Source organism: Mus musculus, chromosome 2 (assembly GCF_000001635.26).
Source record: "Mus musculus strain C57BL/6J chromosome 2, GRCm38.p6 C57BL/6J".
Taxonomy (NCBI): Eukaryota; Metazoa; Chordata; class Mammalia; order Rodentia; family Muridae; genus Mus; species Mus musculus.
In genome coordinates, this window is record NC_000068.7 from 165,800,487 (window position 1) to 165,819,015 (window position 18,529).

At 50.9% G+C, this 18,529-nt stretch overlaps 1 protein-coding gene across 49 annotated transcripts in view; it reads right to left on the minus strand.

The window, feature by feature from the left end:
* The window catches only part of Zmynd8 (zinc finger, MYND-type containing 8), a 114,830-nt gene that overhangs the window by 16,335 nt on the left and 79,966 nt on the right, over window positions 1-18,529 (minus strand). For 40 of the 49 annotated variants that reach the window (NM_001363020.1, NM_027230.5, NM_001363018.1 and 37 more), the window contains 4 exons: window positions 14,831-14,983; window positions 11,863-12,372; window positions 7,033-7,443; window positions 4,701-4,891 (listed from right to left, as the gene is read on the minus strand). In NM_001363020.1, the coding sequence (NP_001349949.1) occupies window positions 4,701-4,891; window positions 7,033-7,443; window positions 11,863-12,372; window positions 14,831-14,983 (1,265 nt within the window). The remainder of the gene's footprint in view (window positions 1-4,700; window positions 4,892-7,032; window positions 7,444-11,862; window positions 12,373-14,830; window positions 14,984-18,529) is intronic. The other 9 variants (NM_001252584.2, NM_001281926.1, NM_001252585.1 and 6 more) reach the window with 1 other exon arrangement.

The window sequence follows — 18,529 nt, forward strand, 5'->3', positions numbered from 1 at the left end:
TTGGCAGGGGCTGGTGAGATAGCTCAGTGGGTAAGAGCACCCAACTGCTCTTCCAAAGGTCGGAAGTTCAAATCCCAGCAACCACATGGTGGCTCACAACCATCTGTAACAAGATCTGACTCCCTCTTCTGGAGTGTCTGAGGACAGCTACAGTGTACTTAAATATAAATAAATCTTTAAAAAAATAAAAATAAAAAAATAAAATTATTGGCTAAATAAAACTGTCAACAGCCAACTACTGGGGGACAATAGAGGGAGGTGGAGTTCGAGTTACCGGGCTGGAAGTGTCTGGTAGGCACCATGAGGGAGGGAGGAGAGAAGGCAGACAGAACGGAGGTCTCTATTAGTCATGATGGGCCAGCAACACGGGCCAGAGTGAAATGCCTCCCCAGAACCCCATAAGCAGACATATCCCAGAAAATTCCCAACAGCAAGTATTTGGGGAGTACAGCTGAGGTAGTAGTCAGACCAGCGTTAGAGAATTAGACTAGGGGTAACCCTCCCCACCCCCATAACTGACAGAGCCTAACAAATAAATCATAGTTTGAGTCTCATTCATTTGAAGCTAAGCACAATTCGTATTAACTCACATTAAAATGCCATAGAGATTAATATACATTAAAATGCCTTAGAGGCTTGCCTACTACAGCCCAGTGTTAGTTATGGAGGAACTTTCCAAGTTGAGGTTGCTTCCTTTCAGACAACTTTAGCTTATATCAGGTTGACGTAAAACCAGCCAGCACAACCCCCAATAACCCCCTTACCCCCTACTACACCCCAAGTTCCTAAAAACCATCTATTCCCTCCCTTTCTGTTTCTATGAATTTGAATGCTCTGGAAGTGCATAGAAATGTCCATCACTCCACACTGGGGGCCTTAGGGGGCGTGGCCAAGGTTTCCTCGGTTCTACAGCGCATTCCAAACACTGCACCCTACCTTGCCCTAGCCCATCATGTACCTTCTAGGTTCCATGAAGCAGCCAAACTCAGACAGTTACCAACTGATGTATCTGCAAGTCCCTTCTGCCTCCTAGCTGAGGGCTGGCCGCCTCCCCAGCCACAGCCCCAAGACTAGAGGAAGGAGAACTGAGAACCCGTGGCCATTGGCTCTCTCCTGTGTTTCCCAAACACACAAAGTCACCTCAGAGACAGGCTGGTTCATCAGCTCCCTCAAATGTCACCGTGTTCAGTTTTTCAACGGGAAAGAAAATGTCTCCAAGAGGCCATTCTTCATTTTGGCTGTTAGGAGGGCACTGTGGAGTGACGGGATTTAAAGGGTCTCAGGAGCTGTGGCAGATTCACTCTGCAGACCTCAGTTTGCCCATTTGTGTATAAATTGCCTCCCCTTCTGTAGATAAACAGCTCAGTCCAATCAGGGGAGGGTGGAGATGGAGGGGGCGGGCAGTTTCGAGTCCAGAGCTACGGGCTCTGACACCTTCACCACAATCTCCCCTTTTCCAACTCTCATCTTTACCTGCAGTGCCATCTCCCTGCCCCCACGAGCATGTGTGTTGTGTGCATGTGTGACTGTGTGTGCTTGTGTGACTGTGTGTGCTTGGTGACTGTTGTGTGCATGTGTGACTGTGTGTGCATGTGTGACTGTTGTGTGCATGTGTGACTGTGTGTGCATGTGCGACTGTGTGTTCTTGTGTGACTGTGTGTGCTTGGTGACTGTGTGTGCTTGTGTGACTGTGTGTGCATGTGCAACTATGTGTGCTTGTCTGACTGTGTGTGCATGTGTGACTGTGTGTGCTTGTGTGACTGTGTGTGCCTGTGTGACTGTGTGTGCTTATGCGACTGTGTGTGCTTGTGTGACTGTGTGTGCATGTGTGACTGTGTGTGCTTGTGTGACTGTGTGTGCATGTGTGATTGTGTGTGCATGTGCGACTGTGTGTGCTTGTGTGACTGTGTGTGCTTGTGTGACTGTGTGTGCTTGTGTGACTGTGTGTACATTTGTGGATGCCAAGGCTTCACTTCCTCAGTCCCTCTCCAGCTTCTCCACTGAGGCCAGCATCTCTCTTCCAACTGAATTCACATCCGGCTGAGCCAGCTTGTTCAGGGATTCCACCTCTGGTCTAGGGTGCCAGGCTTAGAGACAGGGTCATGAGCCAGATCTTATGCTTGCATAGCAAGTACTTCATCCTGTGAGCCATCTCCCCTGGCCCTACAGTCCCTTCTTCTAAAGGACCTGGGTTCCATTCCCAGCACCCACATGGCAACTCACTATAACTCCAGTTTTAGAGATTCCCTCACCCTTATACATACAGGCAAAACACTAATGCACATGAAATAAAAGTAAATTAGGGGCTGGCGAGATGGCTCAGCGGGTAAGAGCACTGGTTGCTCTTCCAAAGGTCCTGAGTTCAAATCCCAGCAACCACATGGTGGCTCACAACCACCCGAAATGAGATCTGGCATTCTCTTCTAGTGTGTCAGATGACAGCTACAGTGTACTTATGTATAATAATAAATAAAGATTTGGGCCAGAACAAGCGGGGCTGACGGCGGAGAGCAGAAGTCCTAAAAATTCAATTCTCAGCAACCACATGAAGGCTCACAACCATCTGTACAGCTACAGTGTACTCACATACATAAAATGAATAAATAAGTTTAAAAAAAAAGTAAATTAAAAGAAAATTTTTAGTTTAAAAAAAGGTATTGATTCCAATCAGGAGGGCTAAGAAATGGCTCAGTGGTTAGAGCACTAGCTGCTTTTCCAGAGGTCCTGGGTTCAGTCCTGTGCACTGGCACAGTGGCTCACAACCATCCATAACTCAAATTACAGATCTGTCTCTGTCATATGGTATGATATGCTGGACCCTGACCCCGACTCTGTCTAACCCCAACTTTGTCTAAGCCCAACCCTGTCTAACCCCAACATTGACCCCATCTCCATCTAACCCCAACCCTGATCCTAACTCTGTCTAACCTGCACCCTGACCCAGACACTAACACTGACCCTGCATGCAGGAAAAATACCCATATTACCCATACATATAAAAATAAAGAGTGCCGGGCATGGTGGCGCATGCCTTTAATCCCAGCACTTGGGAGGCAGAGGCAGGTGGATTTCTGAGTTCGAGGCCAGCCTGGTCTACAAAGTGAGTTCCAGGATAGCCAGGGCTAAACAGAGAAACCCTGTCTCAAAAAAACAAACAAACAAACAAAAAAAAATAATAATAAAAATAAAAAATAAAGAGGAAATTCCAAAGCTGGGCGGAATGACTCACACCTATAACCCAGCACTCAGGAGAGGCCAGGGCGGGAGGATTAAAGACCAGGCTCAGGTACACAGCACTTTTTGACACAGAGTTAAGTAAACCAAAAAAGAAAAGGGGAGAAGGGGAGGGGGCAGGGGGGAGGGGGGGTAGGGGGGAGGGGAGAGAGAGAGAGAGAGAGAGAGAGAGAGAGAGAGGAAGGAAGGAAGGAAGGAAGGAAGGAAGGAAGGAAGGGAGAGAGAGAGAGAGAGAGAGAGAGAGAAAGAGAGAGAGAGAAAGAGAGAGAGAGAAAGAAAGAAAGAAAGAAAGAAAGAAAGAAAGAAAGAAAGAAAGAAAGAAAACAGAGCAGAGCAACCCTCTTCTTCACCCCTCTCTCGCCTGCACCCTCATAGCTTGAACTGCTGGTCTCTAATGAGTAAACACTCCTGATTGGCTCATTAGTAAAAGACAAATTGCTCTTGTTCACACAACCATTTACTAAATAGGAAAGTGTTTCTCATTAGCTATTAAATTACTGGCAGTGATAAACCCGATAAGCAGGCGACTAGCTGACCCACGCAAAGCTCACAGTGATGGACTCAGTACCTCCACCCAGCACCAAGCACCTACTACCCAGGCATCAGCCCCATCCTTAGGGACAAGCCAACAGCCAAAGGAGCCCCAGGGGTCACCACCATACCTCGACTACCACCGACTACCACCCTCAGGACACAGCAGCGGCCTCCACAACACCAAGGTGCGTGTTTTAGTCAACCGCGCTCATTCAAGGACTTGCCCAACTGAGAGAGTCTGCCAAGTTTACACATAGCAGGCCATCCTACATGCCAGGCCACCAGCAGGGACTGAACCCTGAGCCCGAGAGAGTGGATGACTTAAGGAGGGGACCCAGGAGCCCCTCTTAAGTCCCTGGCATGTCATCGTGCTGGTGTGACAATGGAGTCTCTCACTCTGGTTCAGCGTCCCTTCTCTGGGCAAGCCAAACAGACCAGTGTTCACCTCCCCAAGAGAAATCGGCGCACCACCAGTCCACAGTTTTCTATTAACTAACCTGCTGGGTGGCAGTGGCACAGGCCTTTAGTCCCCTCGCTCAGGAGGCAGAGGGGGGCGGATCTCTGTGAGTTCAAAGCCAGCTCTAGTCTACAGAGCCAAGTTCCAAGACAGCCAAGCCAGGTGGGGGATGGTAGCCACACACCTGCAATCTCAGATACTTAGGAGCTCTTCAAGGCCAGCCTAGACTCCAGAGGCAGACCCTGCCTCAAAATAAAACAGAATGGCGCTGGAGACACAATGCAGGGTTACAGCACTTGTGTAGCAGTATCCCAAACCCTGGTTTAGCCATGATAGATGAAACTATCTAACTCAAGACTCAAATGTAAATTGTCCTTGGAGACCCTTTGTTAAAGCCTGCAACTTAGCCTTTTTTACAAACTACCAAGCCAGGGCCCCAACAACCCCACCCCAGCCGCAGCACCAACCCACTTACTTTGCTGGTGTACTTGGCAATGTCTGCGGCCACGTCGGCCGAGGCGGTGGCAATGGGAAGGTCGGCATTGATTGCAGACGCCAGGGTGCTTGCTGAGCCCGAACTGCTGACCAGGGCTGCCGGCTGTGTGCTGGTCACCAGCGTGATGGTGGACGTGGATGGGCTCTGGGTGACCTCCTTCTGCTGGACAGCTAAGAAAGCAAAGGGTCGGGTCACTCCACCCATACAGAAAAGCACATCCCAGCAAACAGCCGGGGCGAGGGAGGGAAGTCTTCTTATAGCTTCCCCTAGCCAGCGTTTGAACTACGAATGCCAGTGTCTCACCTTGCCCAAGCTCGAGCCTGGCTCCTCTGAGCTCTCTTCTCCACTAGGCGCCAACCTTGCACTACAAAGACCTAAGCAATCATCTTCAGGAGCTAACTCAAGGCTGTTCAGTTTAGGGGACTTAATCGAGCCTTGAAGCACCAGGCTACCAGAAGGACTTAACAGCTGGATGCAGCCAACATCTGAAGACGTGAAACCTCTGTCTTTCCATCTCTATGAGAAGGTAAGAACTTTGGCCATTCATTGGCAAACCCGGACAGCTTCACAAACAGACCCTCTGGCTTTCATTACAAGGCCTGAGCCCTTTCTACCTTTGAAAGTGCCAGCCACCCCTGCACCAGTCACCCTGGACCCCTTCCTCAGGTATGACAGACCCAGTGTCCTACTAATTAAAATCACTTCCTGCCTGAAGGGAGTAAGAGTCTGTCACTCATTAAAATCTCAGCCCTTGACATCTTTGGTGTTTGCAGTGTTGGGAACTTAACCCGGAGCTCTGTGCATGCTGGGTGAGCATTCTACGCAACTATACCCGTGACCCAATAACTTTACCGATCCGTCAGCACAGCGCTCATTAAAATCAACGCCTTTCGTTTTAATTGGTGGCAAAACAGTACCACGCTCATTGAAGTCAGTCCTTGCCACAGCGGCTAAAAAGGCAATGTGGTATGAAGAGAGTAAAGCCACTACTTGGCCATTTTAATCACTGGTGGTTACAGGAGCCTCTGCTGATCAAAGTCTGACCCAGCAGGCTATATATAAGGCGTGTTGAGGGAGTAACCACTGCGTCAAGTCTGTCTCCGCTGCTTTACTGATTAAAACTGGCCCTTCCCAGTTGCAATAAGCCTTACAACCTGACACAGGACTATCTGGAAGCTGAGGACCCTACTGCCACCAGGTCCTGGCATTGCAGCCACCTACCCTATCTGCAGGAGACAGCCTTAGATAGAAACAGAATCCAACAAGGGGTTGCCCTAATCCCATGTCCACTGCAGTACTTGAGAGCTCACTCTAGACCTGTCCAGCTTTTCAGGCCTTCTCCAGCCACCTGGCCTTGAGTCCCTGAAAGTGTCCCTGTGACTGACCTGTTACCTCACTGGGATGAGCTCTGGGAGCATGGGGGAAGGACAGAGCGAGTGTGAAGGAAGCTCCTTTGCCCCAAGAAACCAGACCCACATTAGTGCTCCTGAAGCTGGGTTCAGACAATTGAGCGGAGCCATCAGCTGCAGGACAGAGACTGGCCTCCAGCACTGAGTTCTCAGAGGCCGGCTCACCTTGGCAGGGGTTTGGAAGGAAACTGTCCCCCCTACCGATTCCTCACACTCTAAAGACTTTCCCACAAAACGCCTGGAGATTCCCAGATGCTCACAAGACATAGTCATTGCAGCATATCTTACAATGGGAAAAACTAAAAGCATCCTCAATGCCCACCAGCAGGTGAACACCTTAAATGAACTAGGGAATACTATGCAGCAGTCCAAAAGGATAAGACACAGACAGACCTCTAAAACATGCTGATGGGTGGGAGGGAAGGGGGAAAAAAAAAATCAAGAATGGTACCATTTTTGCTTTAAAAAAAAAGAAAGAAAGAAAGAAAAAAGACAATATTTTATGGTATAATATTATATGGTATAAAAACAAACGTATAGGCATGCACTGGGAGAGGCATAAGGACAACAAATGATTGTCACAGAAGGGTGGACAATGACAGGGACAGCGAATGGGCCCACATTGAGCATTCTGAATTCTACACACATATCCTGTCCCCTCTGTAAAGAGGAAACACGTATCACTTATAAAACAGAATAAAAAAAAATCTTTAAAAAAAAAAATCAGGCAAATAGTGCTAGCAAGCCAGTTTTTAAAAAAATAATTCCATATGGGATGATAAGGCCTGCGGTGACCATGACACATAGGGATGTAGGGGAAAAATTCAACAAGGGTGGCCTTTCTCCTGTTAGTGTGGCAAAAAGGGGGTGGGCGCCACAGAGAACAGAAGGGGGCGCGGTACCTTTCACAGCCTGTCTGGTCTGATATCTCGTCCCCTGGGAAGACTGAGGCTGCTGCTGCTGGCTCTGCTGTTGGCTCTGCTGTTGTTGTTGCTGCTGCTGCTGCTGGCGCTGTATCTTCTGCATGTGCCACTTTTGGGAGGACGTTTGAAACTTACTTGATGCGTTCCACACGACCCGCTGCACAGCTGGGACAGTCTCCTTCGGTAAGAGCGGCCTCTGCTTCTTCACCGGGCTTCCCGTGACGGCGGTGGCCGGTGCCGTGACTGTGACGGTAGACATCGTGCTGGTGGTGGCGGCGGCCACGGTGACCCCAGCCGCGGGTGCTTGGGTGGCTGAGCGGGTGAGTACCGGTGTCTCTGGGGGAGACTGGTTGCCCGCCGAAGTGGACGACGGTGGCGGTTTACCTATAGCTACAGCCAGGCAGGGTGGAAACAAGCAGAAACTGGATTGGCTTCCTGAGCTGGGACTTCACATGGCAGGCCAAGTTCTAGGTCAAACCCAGCAGAGGCAGACTGCCTGAAGGAATTTAGAGGGCCCCTGGAGCCCCAAGGACAAGCATGGTCTCTGCAACAGCTATGAATTATGCCTTACTGAGCACAAACTAATATCCCAGATGGAGAAGTCACAAGCCTTCTGGGGGAAGAAGAGAGCAAGACCCAGCCCCCATGCTGAGCAGTAATTAACTAGTGGCCCAGGCTGTGGGTAATGGAGACTGCCTAACTGCAGCCCTTCTTCCCCAGGAGGAGCTCTTGGCAAAAGCAACTGGCTGTCAAAAGGTGTGCACACCAAATCTACTTTCCCCTTTGACAAAGCCACTGGGAGGGGCGACCTAGACATTTAACAAAGGAATTCAGCCCCAGGCCAGAGAACCTTCTGTTAACACCTTCGGCCCAGCCTAGCCTGCATTCTGGATGTGTCTGCGCAGCCCTTCATGGATAGCAAACAATGCTGAATTTCCTATCCTACAATGGTCAAGTCTAAGCCCCCTTTTTCCCTAGACAGGCTTTCTCTGTGTAGCCCTGGCTGTCCTGGAACTTGCTCTGTAGACCAGGCTGGCCTTGAACTCAGAGATCCGCCTGCCTCTGCCTCCCATGTGCTGGGATTAAAGGCATGCGCCACCATACCTGGCTTTTTAAAGTTTTCTTAAAAGCGTTAAGTTGGGGGCTGGGGATGTAGCTCAGGGGCACTATTCGACTGCAATGACCTGGGCTTAAGTTTGGAGGGCTGTGGGCGGGACGGGAAGTCAGTGGAGAAGCTGCACAGTATACTGAACTTACTTATAAAGAGGAGATTGGGGGTGTGGGGGGAGCCTGGAGAGATGGCTCAGTACTTAAGAGCACACTGACTGTTCTTCCGAAGGTCCCGAGTTCAAATCCCAGCAAACACGTGGTGGCTCACAACCATCATCATGATCAGATCATGAGATCTGATGCCCTCTTCTGGTGCATTAGTGTACTTAGATTAAATAAATCTTTAAAAAATAAAATGAAAAAGGGAAGATGGTAGCAGCTGCAGAGGTGCCAGCTTGTACTATACCCCATTCAGGGTACTTAGAAAACACACACCAAACATGGTGGGGGGGGGGTGGCTTTGCCACCAATGGCCACATTCCTTGGTATCCTCTTAGATCCAGATCACCCAGAGAAACACCTGGAAATTCCAGATCTTGAGCAAGCTTCGGGTTACAAGAAGCCAAGGAGAATGAAGAGAAGAGTTGCCATCTCCTCTGAGGCGAAGGTCTACAGCTTAGTGAGCACCTCGCTCCTCTGAAGACTAGAGCTCCAGAGTGAGAGAGCTACAGGGAAGCGGGGCTGGCTAGTCCCTTGGCTGGCCTGACTGACATACATCAGACCCTGGCTGCCCTGGGTATAGAAGCAACTCTGAACTTGTCCATGCTAGGCAGATGTGCCTAGCAGGGTTCTAACAGGAAGCAGCTGCAGGGTGGCTTGTGCTGCTGCCGGTGACACAAATGTCATCAGGGCCTCAAGAAGGTCAGTTCCCGCCGGGCAGTGGTGGTGCATGCCTTTAATCCCAGCACTTGGGAGGCAGAGGCAGGAGGATTTCTGAGTTTGAGGCCAGCCTGGTCTACAAAGTGAGTTCCAGGACAGCCAGGGCTACACAGAGAAACCCTGTCTCGAAAAAAAGGTCGGTTCCGCTCTACTCTCCTTACTAGCTTTGTGAGGTATGCCTACTTGTTGGTGATTTTTTTGTTGTTTTTGTTTTTTTGAGACAGGGTTTCTCTGTGTAGCCCTGGCTGTCCTGGAACTTACTCTGTAGACCAGGCTGGCCTCGAACTCAGAAATCCGCCTGCCTCTGCCTCCCAAGTGCTGGGATTAAAGGCGTGCGCCACCACTGCCCGGCTGTAGATCTTTTTCCAATAGACAACAGTATCAGAAACAAGCTCTCCAGTTGTGCCAGGTAGGGCTTGTTAACCACAAGAATATGGAAATTTCTTCAGTAGGGTGAATTCCAGAAATTTCTTCGCTGATTTCTTCAATGGGGAGAATTCTGGGGTTTGGGGCGGGGTGAGTAGAAAGCTCTGGGCAGTTCAATTGTCTTAGAAAACTCTGAGGGTGTAACCAATCACTCTAAAGAAATGCAGATTACCTACCAGCCCCAGTAAATTGCTAAACTGGCCTGCAGAACTTTGCATTTGTAAAACCTAACAAACAGCCCCCCCCTCCATGGGAACACCCACAGTGAAGGGCAGTCATAAGGCTTTGTCTACATCTGCTCCTGAGCTGGGTAGCTGCACTCCACAACCCTCTTCACTTCAGGATGGACCAGAGGGAGCATGGCTGTAGAGAAGCTAGGAGCATCGCCTAGCCACCTCGGAGAAAGACCATCCACCCACCACCAAGGAGCTTCACAGGGACACCGGTTTACAGAAGTAAGTTTTGCCTCAGACCTTGGGAAATTGCTCTCTGATTGTGTTTAGTTCTAGAATCATCTTTCACTCAACCTACCACCAACTCGGGGTTTGCGGGAGATCCTGGCTGTTTCCTTCAGACATCACATCCAGAAACAGCTCTGCCAGAATGCTAACACTTCTTAAAATCATAACCTCCAATTTCCGTGGATCTTTCTGCTCTCACTGATAGGAAGCTCACGACCAAAGTGAAAGCTCCTGCTCACGATCCCCCGAAGTTGGGAGGGCACGCTTTGCTTGGTCTGTTTTGTTTGAGACAGGGTCTGATGTAGCCGAAGCTGGCCTTGAATTCTCTACTCCTCTACCTCCAAATGCTGGGGTTAGAAGTTTGGGTTACCACACCTACCTATGCTAGTACCTATCTGTAATATAAAAAATTTCCCCTAAGCCAGGGCAGAAGGCAAATCAATCGAAAGGTTCGTTTCAAGGCTGGCAAGGTCCCTCGGTGGCAGAGAATCTTGTCACTGAGGAAGCTGCCCTAAGTTTAATTCTCAGGATGCATGTGGTGGAGAGACCTGACTCGTGAGTAGTCCTTTGACCTACACACACACATAGACACACATACACACAAACCATTTAAAAAAAAAAAAAGCTTGTTTCGGAAAGAATAGGAGGTTCTGAGTGTCATGGGAGAAGGGGAGTCCCACAGTCCTGCATGGAGGAAAGGTCAGGCCTAACAAGCAGGCTCTCTACCCTAGGCAGATTTCCGAGGCCTTCAACAGGCCTTGGTGGAAGCTCAGGCGCCCTTACCCCCCCCACCACCACAGCACCACAGGGATCCCGTTCCTTTTTCTCTGCCACAGGGTAAGAACTGAGATTCTTGACCACCCGCTTAGGCATCTCACAGGGAGAAAGGTTCTCAAAGCCCAGCAAGGGCTTGCTGTAAGTCTCCCTACAGCAATGCAGGCGCCAATTCCCACCTTATTCCTGGTTACGATGAGAGATTAGCTCCTATCAGAAACAAGACACTCAAACAAAACAAAACAAAAAAACCTGGCTATCCATCACCAAACACACGCCGCACCTAAGTGATGCCGCCCCTCCACCCTCAATGGACCACTCAGGATCTTGGATGTTGTTGGATGTTACTGGCATCCTCCAGCCACCCATTTTCCCAGCCAAAATCTTGCTATGACTCTGTTAGGGGAAGGACACTCTTCACCCAGCCCTTTCAGCCTAGTTTCCAGAATGCTCACTGCTGCACATAGTCACCTCCTCCTAATAGGCACCAAGCCTCCAGCAATTCAGGCTGTGGTCCTCAGCCTGGTAGGTTCTGCCCACTAGGAGGAGACATGTTTGGTGGACGGATGCTCTCACCATCTAGTGGCTAGAGGCCAGAGTTGCACCTACACCACCTCCACTGTAAGGAGCAAAGAAATCCAGGGAATCCCAGGGCTCAGATACCTCAACGCACATAGGACAGACAGACAGACAGTCATGTCCGGTAGGTACTCAATGAGGTCTCTTACGTTTTCAGCGGTAGGGCAATTCCTAAGGGATGGTGCTTGCCTGGTTGTGAGGCCATGGGTTCAATCACCAGCACTTTTAAATCTGGTATGATGGTAAATACCTCTAATCCTATCACACTGGAGGTAGAGGCAGGGGGAATCTGAGCTCAAGGATTTGTAATTCGAGGCCAAACGGAACCATGTGAAACCTTAAGCAAGCAGACTTAAGGCTAAAGTGAACTCACAGGAAACAGGTTCAAGTCCCGTGGGATATATTTTTCTGGTTCACTGTGTTGAGGATAAGGTAGGGTCATATGCAGATCATGGCCGTCTGTACCAATCTGGGACCCTGAGACATTCCCTGTCATAGTGGGTTGGTGGTAGGGTGCAGGGCCTGACTCGTGCCAACATCAAACAACAGTCAGAGCCCGTGTGACTTCTGTGTGACTTACCGTCTTGCTTAGGCGACGGCACCTTGGGATCTTTCTTGTTTTTTCGACCCTCCCTCCCAGAAGGATCCTCTCCTAAGTCTATGACAAGTTCGCTCTCCGAGTCCGAATCCAAGCCCAAGTGCACTGTGGGAGAATCCGTTTCATCCTTTCCTTTCAGTTTGTCCTTTGTGGGATGAGGTGATGGCTTTGCTTTCTCTACAAAGTCCTTCTCAGGCTCTGGGCTGGCCTTGTCCTTGGCGGGTGTGGGGTCCGGCTTCTCGCTGACAGGAGAGTTGCTCTTCGCTTCCTCTTTGACCTCTACCTGGTTTGTGGGTTTGGGCTTCCTTTTGATGGCAGGGGCCTCTTTGTCCACCCGACTCCCCTCTTTGTCCTCGGGGTCCTCGGGCTCATTCTTGGGCTTCTGTTCCTCATCGCTGACGTACTCGCTGTCGCTGCTCTCCGACTTTTCGGAGTCCTCGGAATCGCTGTGCTCCACGGCTGTATAAACATCCTCTGAGATCTCATTTATGCCTGAGGTCAAAGAGGAAAAAACATCAGCACAGCTCAGCCACGCACACCGTCTCCGGTGGGAACAGCAAGGCAGAGGACTTTAGGGTCCAAAGAAGGCAGAAGACCTGCAGACTGTCGGGTTTTACACAGAGCTAACTCTGAGGCTGATGATGGATGGGGGTTGGGAGATGGGGCGGTTAAAACAGAGGCCCGGAGAAGCCAAGTATCTAGGCAGAAACCAGATGGGACCCAAACAAGAAGGCTGGGGCTTCCCCAAGTGTAAAGAGGCAAGTCCAGAAGGCCAGAGCCTTGGGGAGTGCACACGTTTGGGGGTGGGGGGTGCGGCTCAGCCCTAATTGCATCTGCATCTTCATCCTTCCTGGGCAATGCTGGCAGCTTTACCTGAACACATTGTCTTTTTGCCCTTTTTTTAAAACTAATTTATTTTAAAGATTTATTTATTATTATTATTCATTAGTACACTGTAGCTGTCTTCAGATGCACCAGAAGAGGGTGTCAGATCTCATTTTGGGTGGTTGTGAGCCACCATTGTGGTTGCTGGGATTTGAACTCAGGACCTTTGGAAGAGCAGTCAGTGCTCTTAACCACTGAGCCATCTTGCCAGTGCCCCCCCCCCCCTTTAAAAAAAAAAAAAGCTGAGAATTCTCTACTGAATTCACAAGTGAAGAACTTCAACCTAGGAATCAAGGCAGGGGCGTCTATTCAAAGAACAGAGGAGATGGCCAAACTGGGGTGCTAGTCTCTAAGTAGCAAACAGCGGTTGGGTAATGGGGGGAACTGCCAGACCCCCTTTAGTGGAGGCAGGTCTCTAAGTAACCTGGTACAAAGCTGAATCCCCCGTGCTGCTCAAGTGCTCATGGGAATGCACTGTCCTTCTCACGAAGGGGACAAGATGAAGCCACATCTGTATACGTCCCTTAAAGGATGCAGGCATAGGATAGCAGATGTCACGCACACATATAAGCCATTCCCCCAAAAGAATGGTAAAGAACCAAATGGCCAAGTCTCAGCCATGATCAGAGGGAAACTCCTGGAGGACAAGAGCCAGGCAGAGCCAAGGCACAAGCAGTTGTCAGCACGGTTGCTAGGGAACTGCATCTGCCTCCCCCAGGGCCCCACAAACATGAGGTCTTTAATGATGGCCCAGTCAGAGCTTCGTCCTACTGGAAGGTGAGCATGAGGACAGAGGCAAGAACTGTTATCTAGGGGACATTGGGCAAGTGGCCGGCTCAGCAAGCTTCATAGTTTTAATCTGTAAAGATGGAGCTAGGGTTATTCTATGACACCCTGAATAACACAGACACAGGGCTCGGCAGAACGTGGTGGGTCCAGGAGGGGGCAAACAAAGAAAGAAAATTTTAATGAGCAATGGAAAGACCCAAGAGAGACCCCAGAATAGCCCTGCAATCCCTGCCTCTCAATGTCCTGGTGGGACAGGGGCCCTATCAAGGACACCCTTGTATCATCTCAGGATTGAAACAAAGGTCCCCATTCCTCTAAGAATATCATGAAGGCTGATGCCTGGTACCAACCTGGGGACCTTGTCTGTGGGGAAGGCATGTCGTGCAAGAGAGACAGACCTGAAGCAATGGTGGGCCACTGACAGACAGGACAGGACCACATCTTGATCAGGATGGCTTAGCTATGCAACCTCCACCCTCTCTAAATTCCACTGAACACACTTTCCTCCTCTGCTTGTCACTAGTGCCCATTTCTTTAATTGGCCTGTGGGAGACAGCTGGCTATGGCTGTCAGAGCCTGAGCTTTGACCCTAGAAATCTATCTTAGAATCCAATGAGACCCCACTGGTCTCACACACACACACACCCATCCCCAGAAAACCCCTAATTATAACTCCCTTCTCACTTAAGGATCCAGGGTACCGACCAACACCAGAGACCTCTCAGGATGACCCTCACTCCTGGATCCCTTACTGTTCAGACCCCCTGAGTTAATTAACTCCCCAACCCAGTATTCCAGAACATTAGCTATATGCATTAGAGCAGCTGCCATGGAGGAGGCGAAGCCCTGTGAGGTCGGCTCCCTATTTGTAAAGATCCCTTAGAGGGCAGGGCCCACCACCCAAGGACCCCTCATGCTTTGGGGCAAGAAAGGAATACAGGATGACAGCCAACAGAAAATTAAAGAGACTTCCAGAAGGTGAAGTATGTGTGGGGTGTGGGTGGGTGGGCACACCTGTAGGGTTGGTCTTTATAAAACCCACTCAAGAGCAATGCTACGACCCCTGAGTTTGGAGGTCGTAGCACTCCCACGCCTGATGTTCTCGGGCTAGGAAAAACCCGAAACAGCAAATGTGAAATAACTCTGGCTGCAGCACATTCTAACTATCCACAGAGATGGAGGTCCCGGCAGCTGGTGAGGTCCCAGCGAGCCACGCCTTCTCTCCAGGTGCATCTCCAGAGACTAGCACCCCCCAGTGCCAGCAGCCGGGACGCACCTAGCTGTGCTTTGCAACTCTCTATGGTCTTGTCCAGGTTGAGCTGGAACCGGCTTCGAATCTGCCGCTTGGGAGAGATGAGAGGGACGGGGGCTGACTGCTGCTGGACCGACTCGCTCAGCTCCTTCAGGTCCATCTCGGCCTTGCTTCGATCTGGAAGACACCAGTATAGCCTCAATCAGACCAGGTTCTCACACTCCACCACCCACCACTCAGGTGAGCAGGGTGCTAATTACGTTTTTATATTCAGCCACAGCAGCATCCAGCTGCCCAGAGAAAACAGCATGCCCGCTGTGGCGTGGCGGAGAGCAACAGGAAACACGTGGCGGGCAGGCTAACTCCCCCCCCCCCCCCCCCCCCCCGGCCCCGGCCCCGAAAGGATTGAGTATAGAAAATGCTTATCCCAGCTGCTGGTAACATTCGCGGGCTCAGCTGCATTGAGAGAGCTGCCAATAATCTATCCAACCTCAATTAACAGGAGGGAAACACCTGCCTGGCTGGGGTCTAAAGACAGCTTCCTTCTGGCATGAGACATGGTACCCCCAAGAGGACAGACACCCTGAGCATGTCCCTGCAGTCTCCAGAGCTTAACTTCCATTTCCCTGTCTGTCCTGGCTAAGGACTTAACAACAAAGATAGGAATTAGGGAACCTGTCCTTTCTAGCTTGGGCGTCAGCACCCAAGGCAGGTTGGGAGAGAGGCAGGGGACAACTCCTGTGGTACTGACCTGGGCTGAAAAGTCTTCTCAGGCGAGCCAGGTCAGCCTGACACTCAGGTCTCCGGTTCCCTGGCTACCTCTGGCAAGATGCTGGCTGCCAGACCAGCTAGACCAGATTTCCAAAGACTAGTGAGTTCCCTGAATTGTATGTAGCTCAGTGCCCAAAGAGGAGAGGAGGCGGTGGTGCAGAAGGGAGCTTTGCTGGGGCTTTGAAAGCCCTTTGGTTGATCTGTTCTCCGCAACATCACCTCCAAACCACCCCAGCTGACCCCAGATTCTATCAGTGACAGAAACACCCCTTCCAAGCCCATTCCCTCTGGATCTGAGCTGCCTTTCTGTTACCACAAACCCTGGGCCTCCCTCCACTGCTGTCAGAGAGGCCACTCAGCAATCTGAGAGCCGGACAGGAGGAGCTGTTCCTGATTTTGATCCCAGCCAGGCCCCTTCCCGTGACACAGCATCCCCCAACATCATTCAGCTCCTGGCAGCCCCTGCCAGCCCACACATACACAGTCAGACAGAAAGCCCCAAAGAGCTGTGACCCATTCGTTACCACAATGATGGCCCCCACTGGGAGAGAATCCGCCCCCAACACGAGACCACGGACACACAAATGTATGTAGCAAATGTTCACAGCAAGTGGAGACACGACACGTGAACACATGCACACATATGTGTTCTTGTGTGCATCTAGGATCCGCTGGAATAGTATGTCTGTGATCCAGAGGGAAGCAAGTCCCACCTGCAGGTCTGCTCTTGCTTTCTGGACCTAACACCCATCTTGATGGCCTCCACTCCATGTGTTCCGTGAGCACACTCAAGCATGCTTCCGGGGGCTTTCAGAGATGAGGAGAGAGCATTAAGTCTTCCAGAGAAAGAGATGGAAGCTATTCTCCTTCGTCCACCTTTGTCCCCAAGCACCTGAAGCCCATACCTCAGCCGGTCTGGAGGACCCGGGTTGGGAAATCAGGACCAGGGGACAGTTTGCCTTAACCACTATAAGCCCACATCACAGGAAGACAGCTGGACCTGGCCTGCCGATGGGGCTGTGGACAGGTGTGTAAGAGCACACACTCTCCTTAGCATTCCCTTAAGGTGGGCGGGTGATTGCCAGGAGTTCAAGGACAGCTTGACCTACACAGCAAACAGGGAGCCTCTGCCTCTGCCTACTGTGTGTGCCTATGTCTCAAAGGCTAAACTCTTAATAGGAGAATCCAAAGTACCCATTTTACAAAGCAAGGCATCCCTTGGCCAGTAAGCTATTTTATCCTGTAAGAAGAAAGCGACCAAGGCATGAGGGCTGGGATCAAGACTAAGGCCAAGGCTTTTGGAGACGTAATGACCCATCCTGGAGTGCTGGCTGGGGCATGCCTCTCCTCCTGCAGGAGAGAGCATCAGCTCTTCTCACACTGTCCTTCTAGGCTGGGGTGGGCTCCAGCTCCCCTAGGCTACCAGCATTTTGAATGCTTCAGCTCCTGCTATAAATGGAAGCCAGAGAGAACAAATAGCCATGCTAGATAAAGGCTCCTCCATTTCTGTGAGGGAGAACAGAGCTGAACAGCGACATCACGGGGGCAACTTGGCAGCATCTCTAAATGCGCACGAAGCCCGTGAGGCCTCCTGCCCTCCCTTCCCCTTCTATGGATTTGCCTCCTATGTGGGCAGAAATGCCTACACTGTAGCTATGTCGGAATGGACAACTACGTCATGCCCATAGGGATGAAGGCTCCAGATTACCCTCAAATGGCACCGGGATAAACAGGAGTGCCGAAAACACAGCGGGGGAAAGATTCCTAGGTTGGCATCAAACGGCAACCCATTCTAGGAAAAGGAAACCAGGGGCATAGCCAAGGTTGGGGTGGGCAGAAAGAGACAGGACGGGAATATGATTACAGGTGTTCCTGAGGTGCTCAGCATCAGTGCTGACGGCAGGGGACATGGGGACATGGGGCTAAGGCCGTCTTAGTCCTAGTGGTGGGGAGTGCTGTCCCACCGGTGCAGTGGTGTAAAACCCCACTGTCTGCTCGCTCCAGCCAGGGGCAGCCACATCCTAGAGAACAAACACTGCCAGGGATGAGACTCAGACCTCAGACACAGAGGAGAGGGAGGGCAGGTGGCAATGTCACCTGGGAGACAGGGATGGAGATGGAGGCTCTCTCTGACCTACAGTGATGCTCTTCCCGAGGCTGGCAGGACCATTGCCGGAGGACAAGGACACACTGGCATTGTCCAGAGTGCCAACTTCCTCGGCTTCCCCTGTCCATGGGTGAGATAAGCAGGAGGGCCAAAAGTTCAAGGCCTGCCTTGACTTGAGGTCGGTATAGCTATATGACAACCAGTCTCAAAAAAAAAAAACCCAAAAAAACAAAAAACAAAATCAGAAAAGGCCCATCAAAGGGGATTGGCCATGAAAGGCATCACACTGACAAACCTACCAGCCTGGGTCTGGCCCTGGGACCTGGGAGGAAAGAACAGCTCCCCACGCTGCCCTTTGACCCCTACAGATTCATGCAAAATGTGTGTGAGAGAGAAAGATAGAGGGAGGGAGGGGCCTTTAATCCAAGCACTCAAGAGACAAGGGCAGGCAGATTGCCAAGTTCAAGGCCGGCCAAGGCTACATAGTGAGCCCCTACTTTATGGGGAAGTGATTTGCCCCATGTCTCCAGTTTGGCCCTGCTTAGCTGGACAGTGGTTTCTCACCATCAGTCTCCAGGACTCTCTCACCGCACATGAGTGGATACAGAATCACGCACACTCCCCTCCTCCCTCCAACCTTCCCCCCCCCACCACCACCACGCACAGCATTCTCCAGGGTCCCCAGTGGAGCCCCTACCTATGAGGCTGAAACCCCACCCTAGGAACCCACCCACGTGTCTGACGCTTTCAACCTGACTGAATGAAATGAGACATGTACTCTAGAAGGAATTATGGGGGTTGGAGGGGTCACAGGACAAAAATCATGGATTCCCCAGAGCCACCTT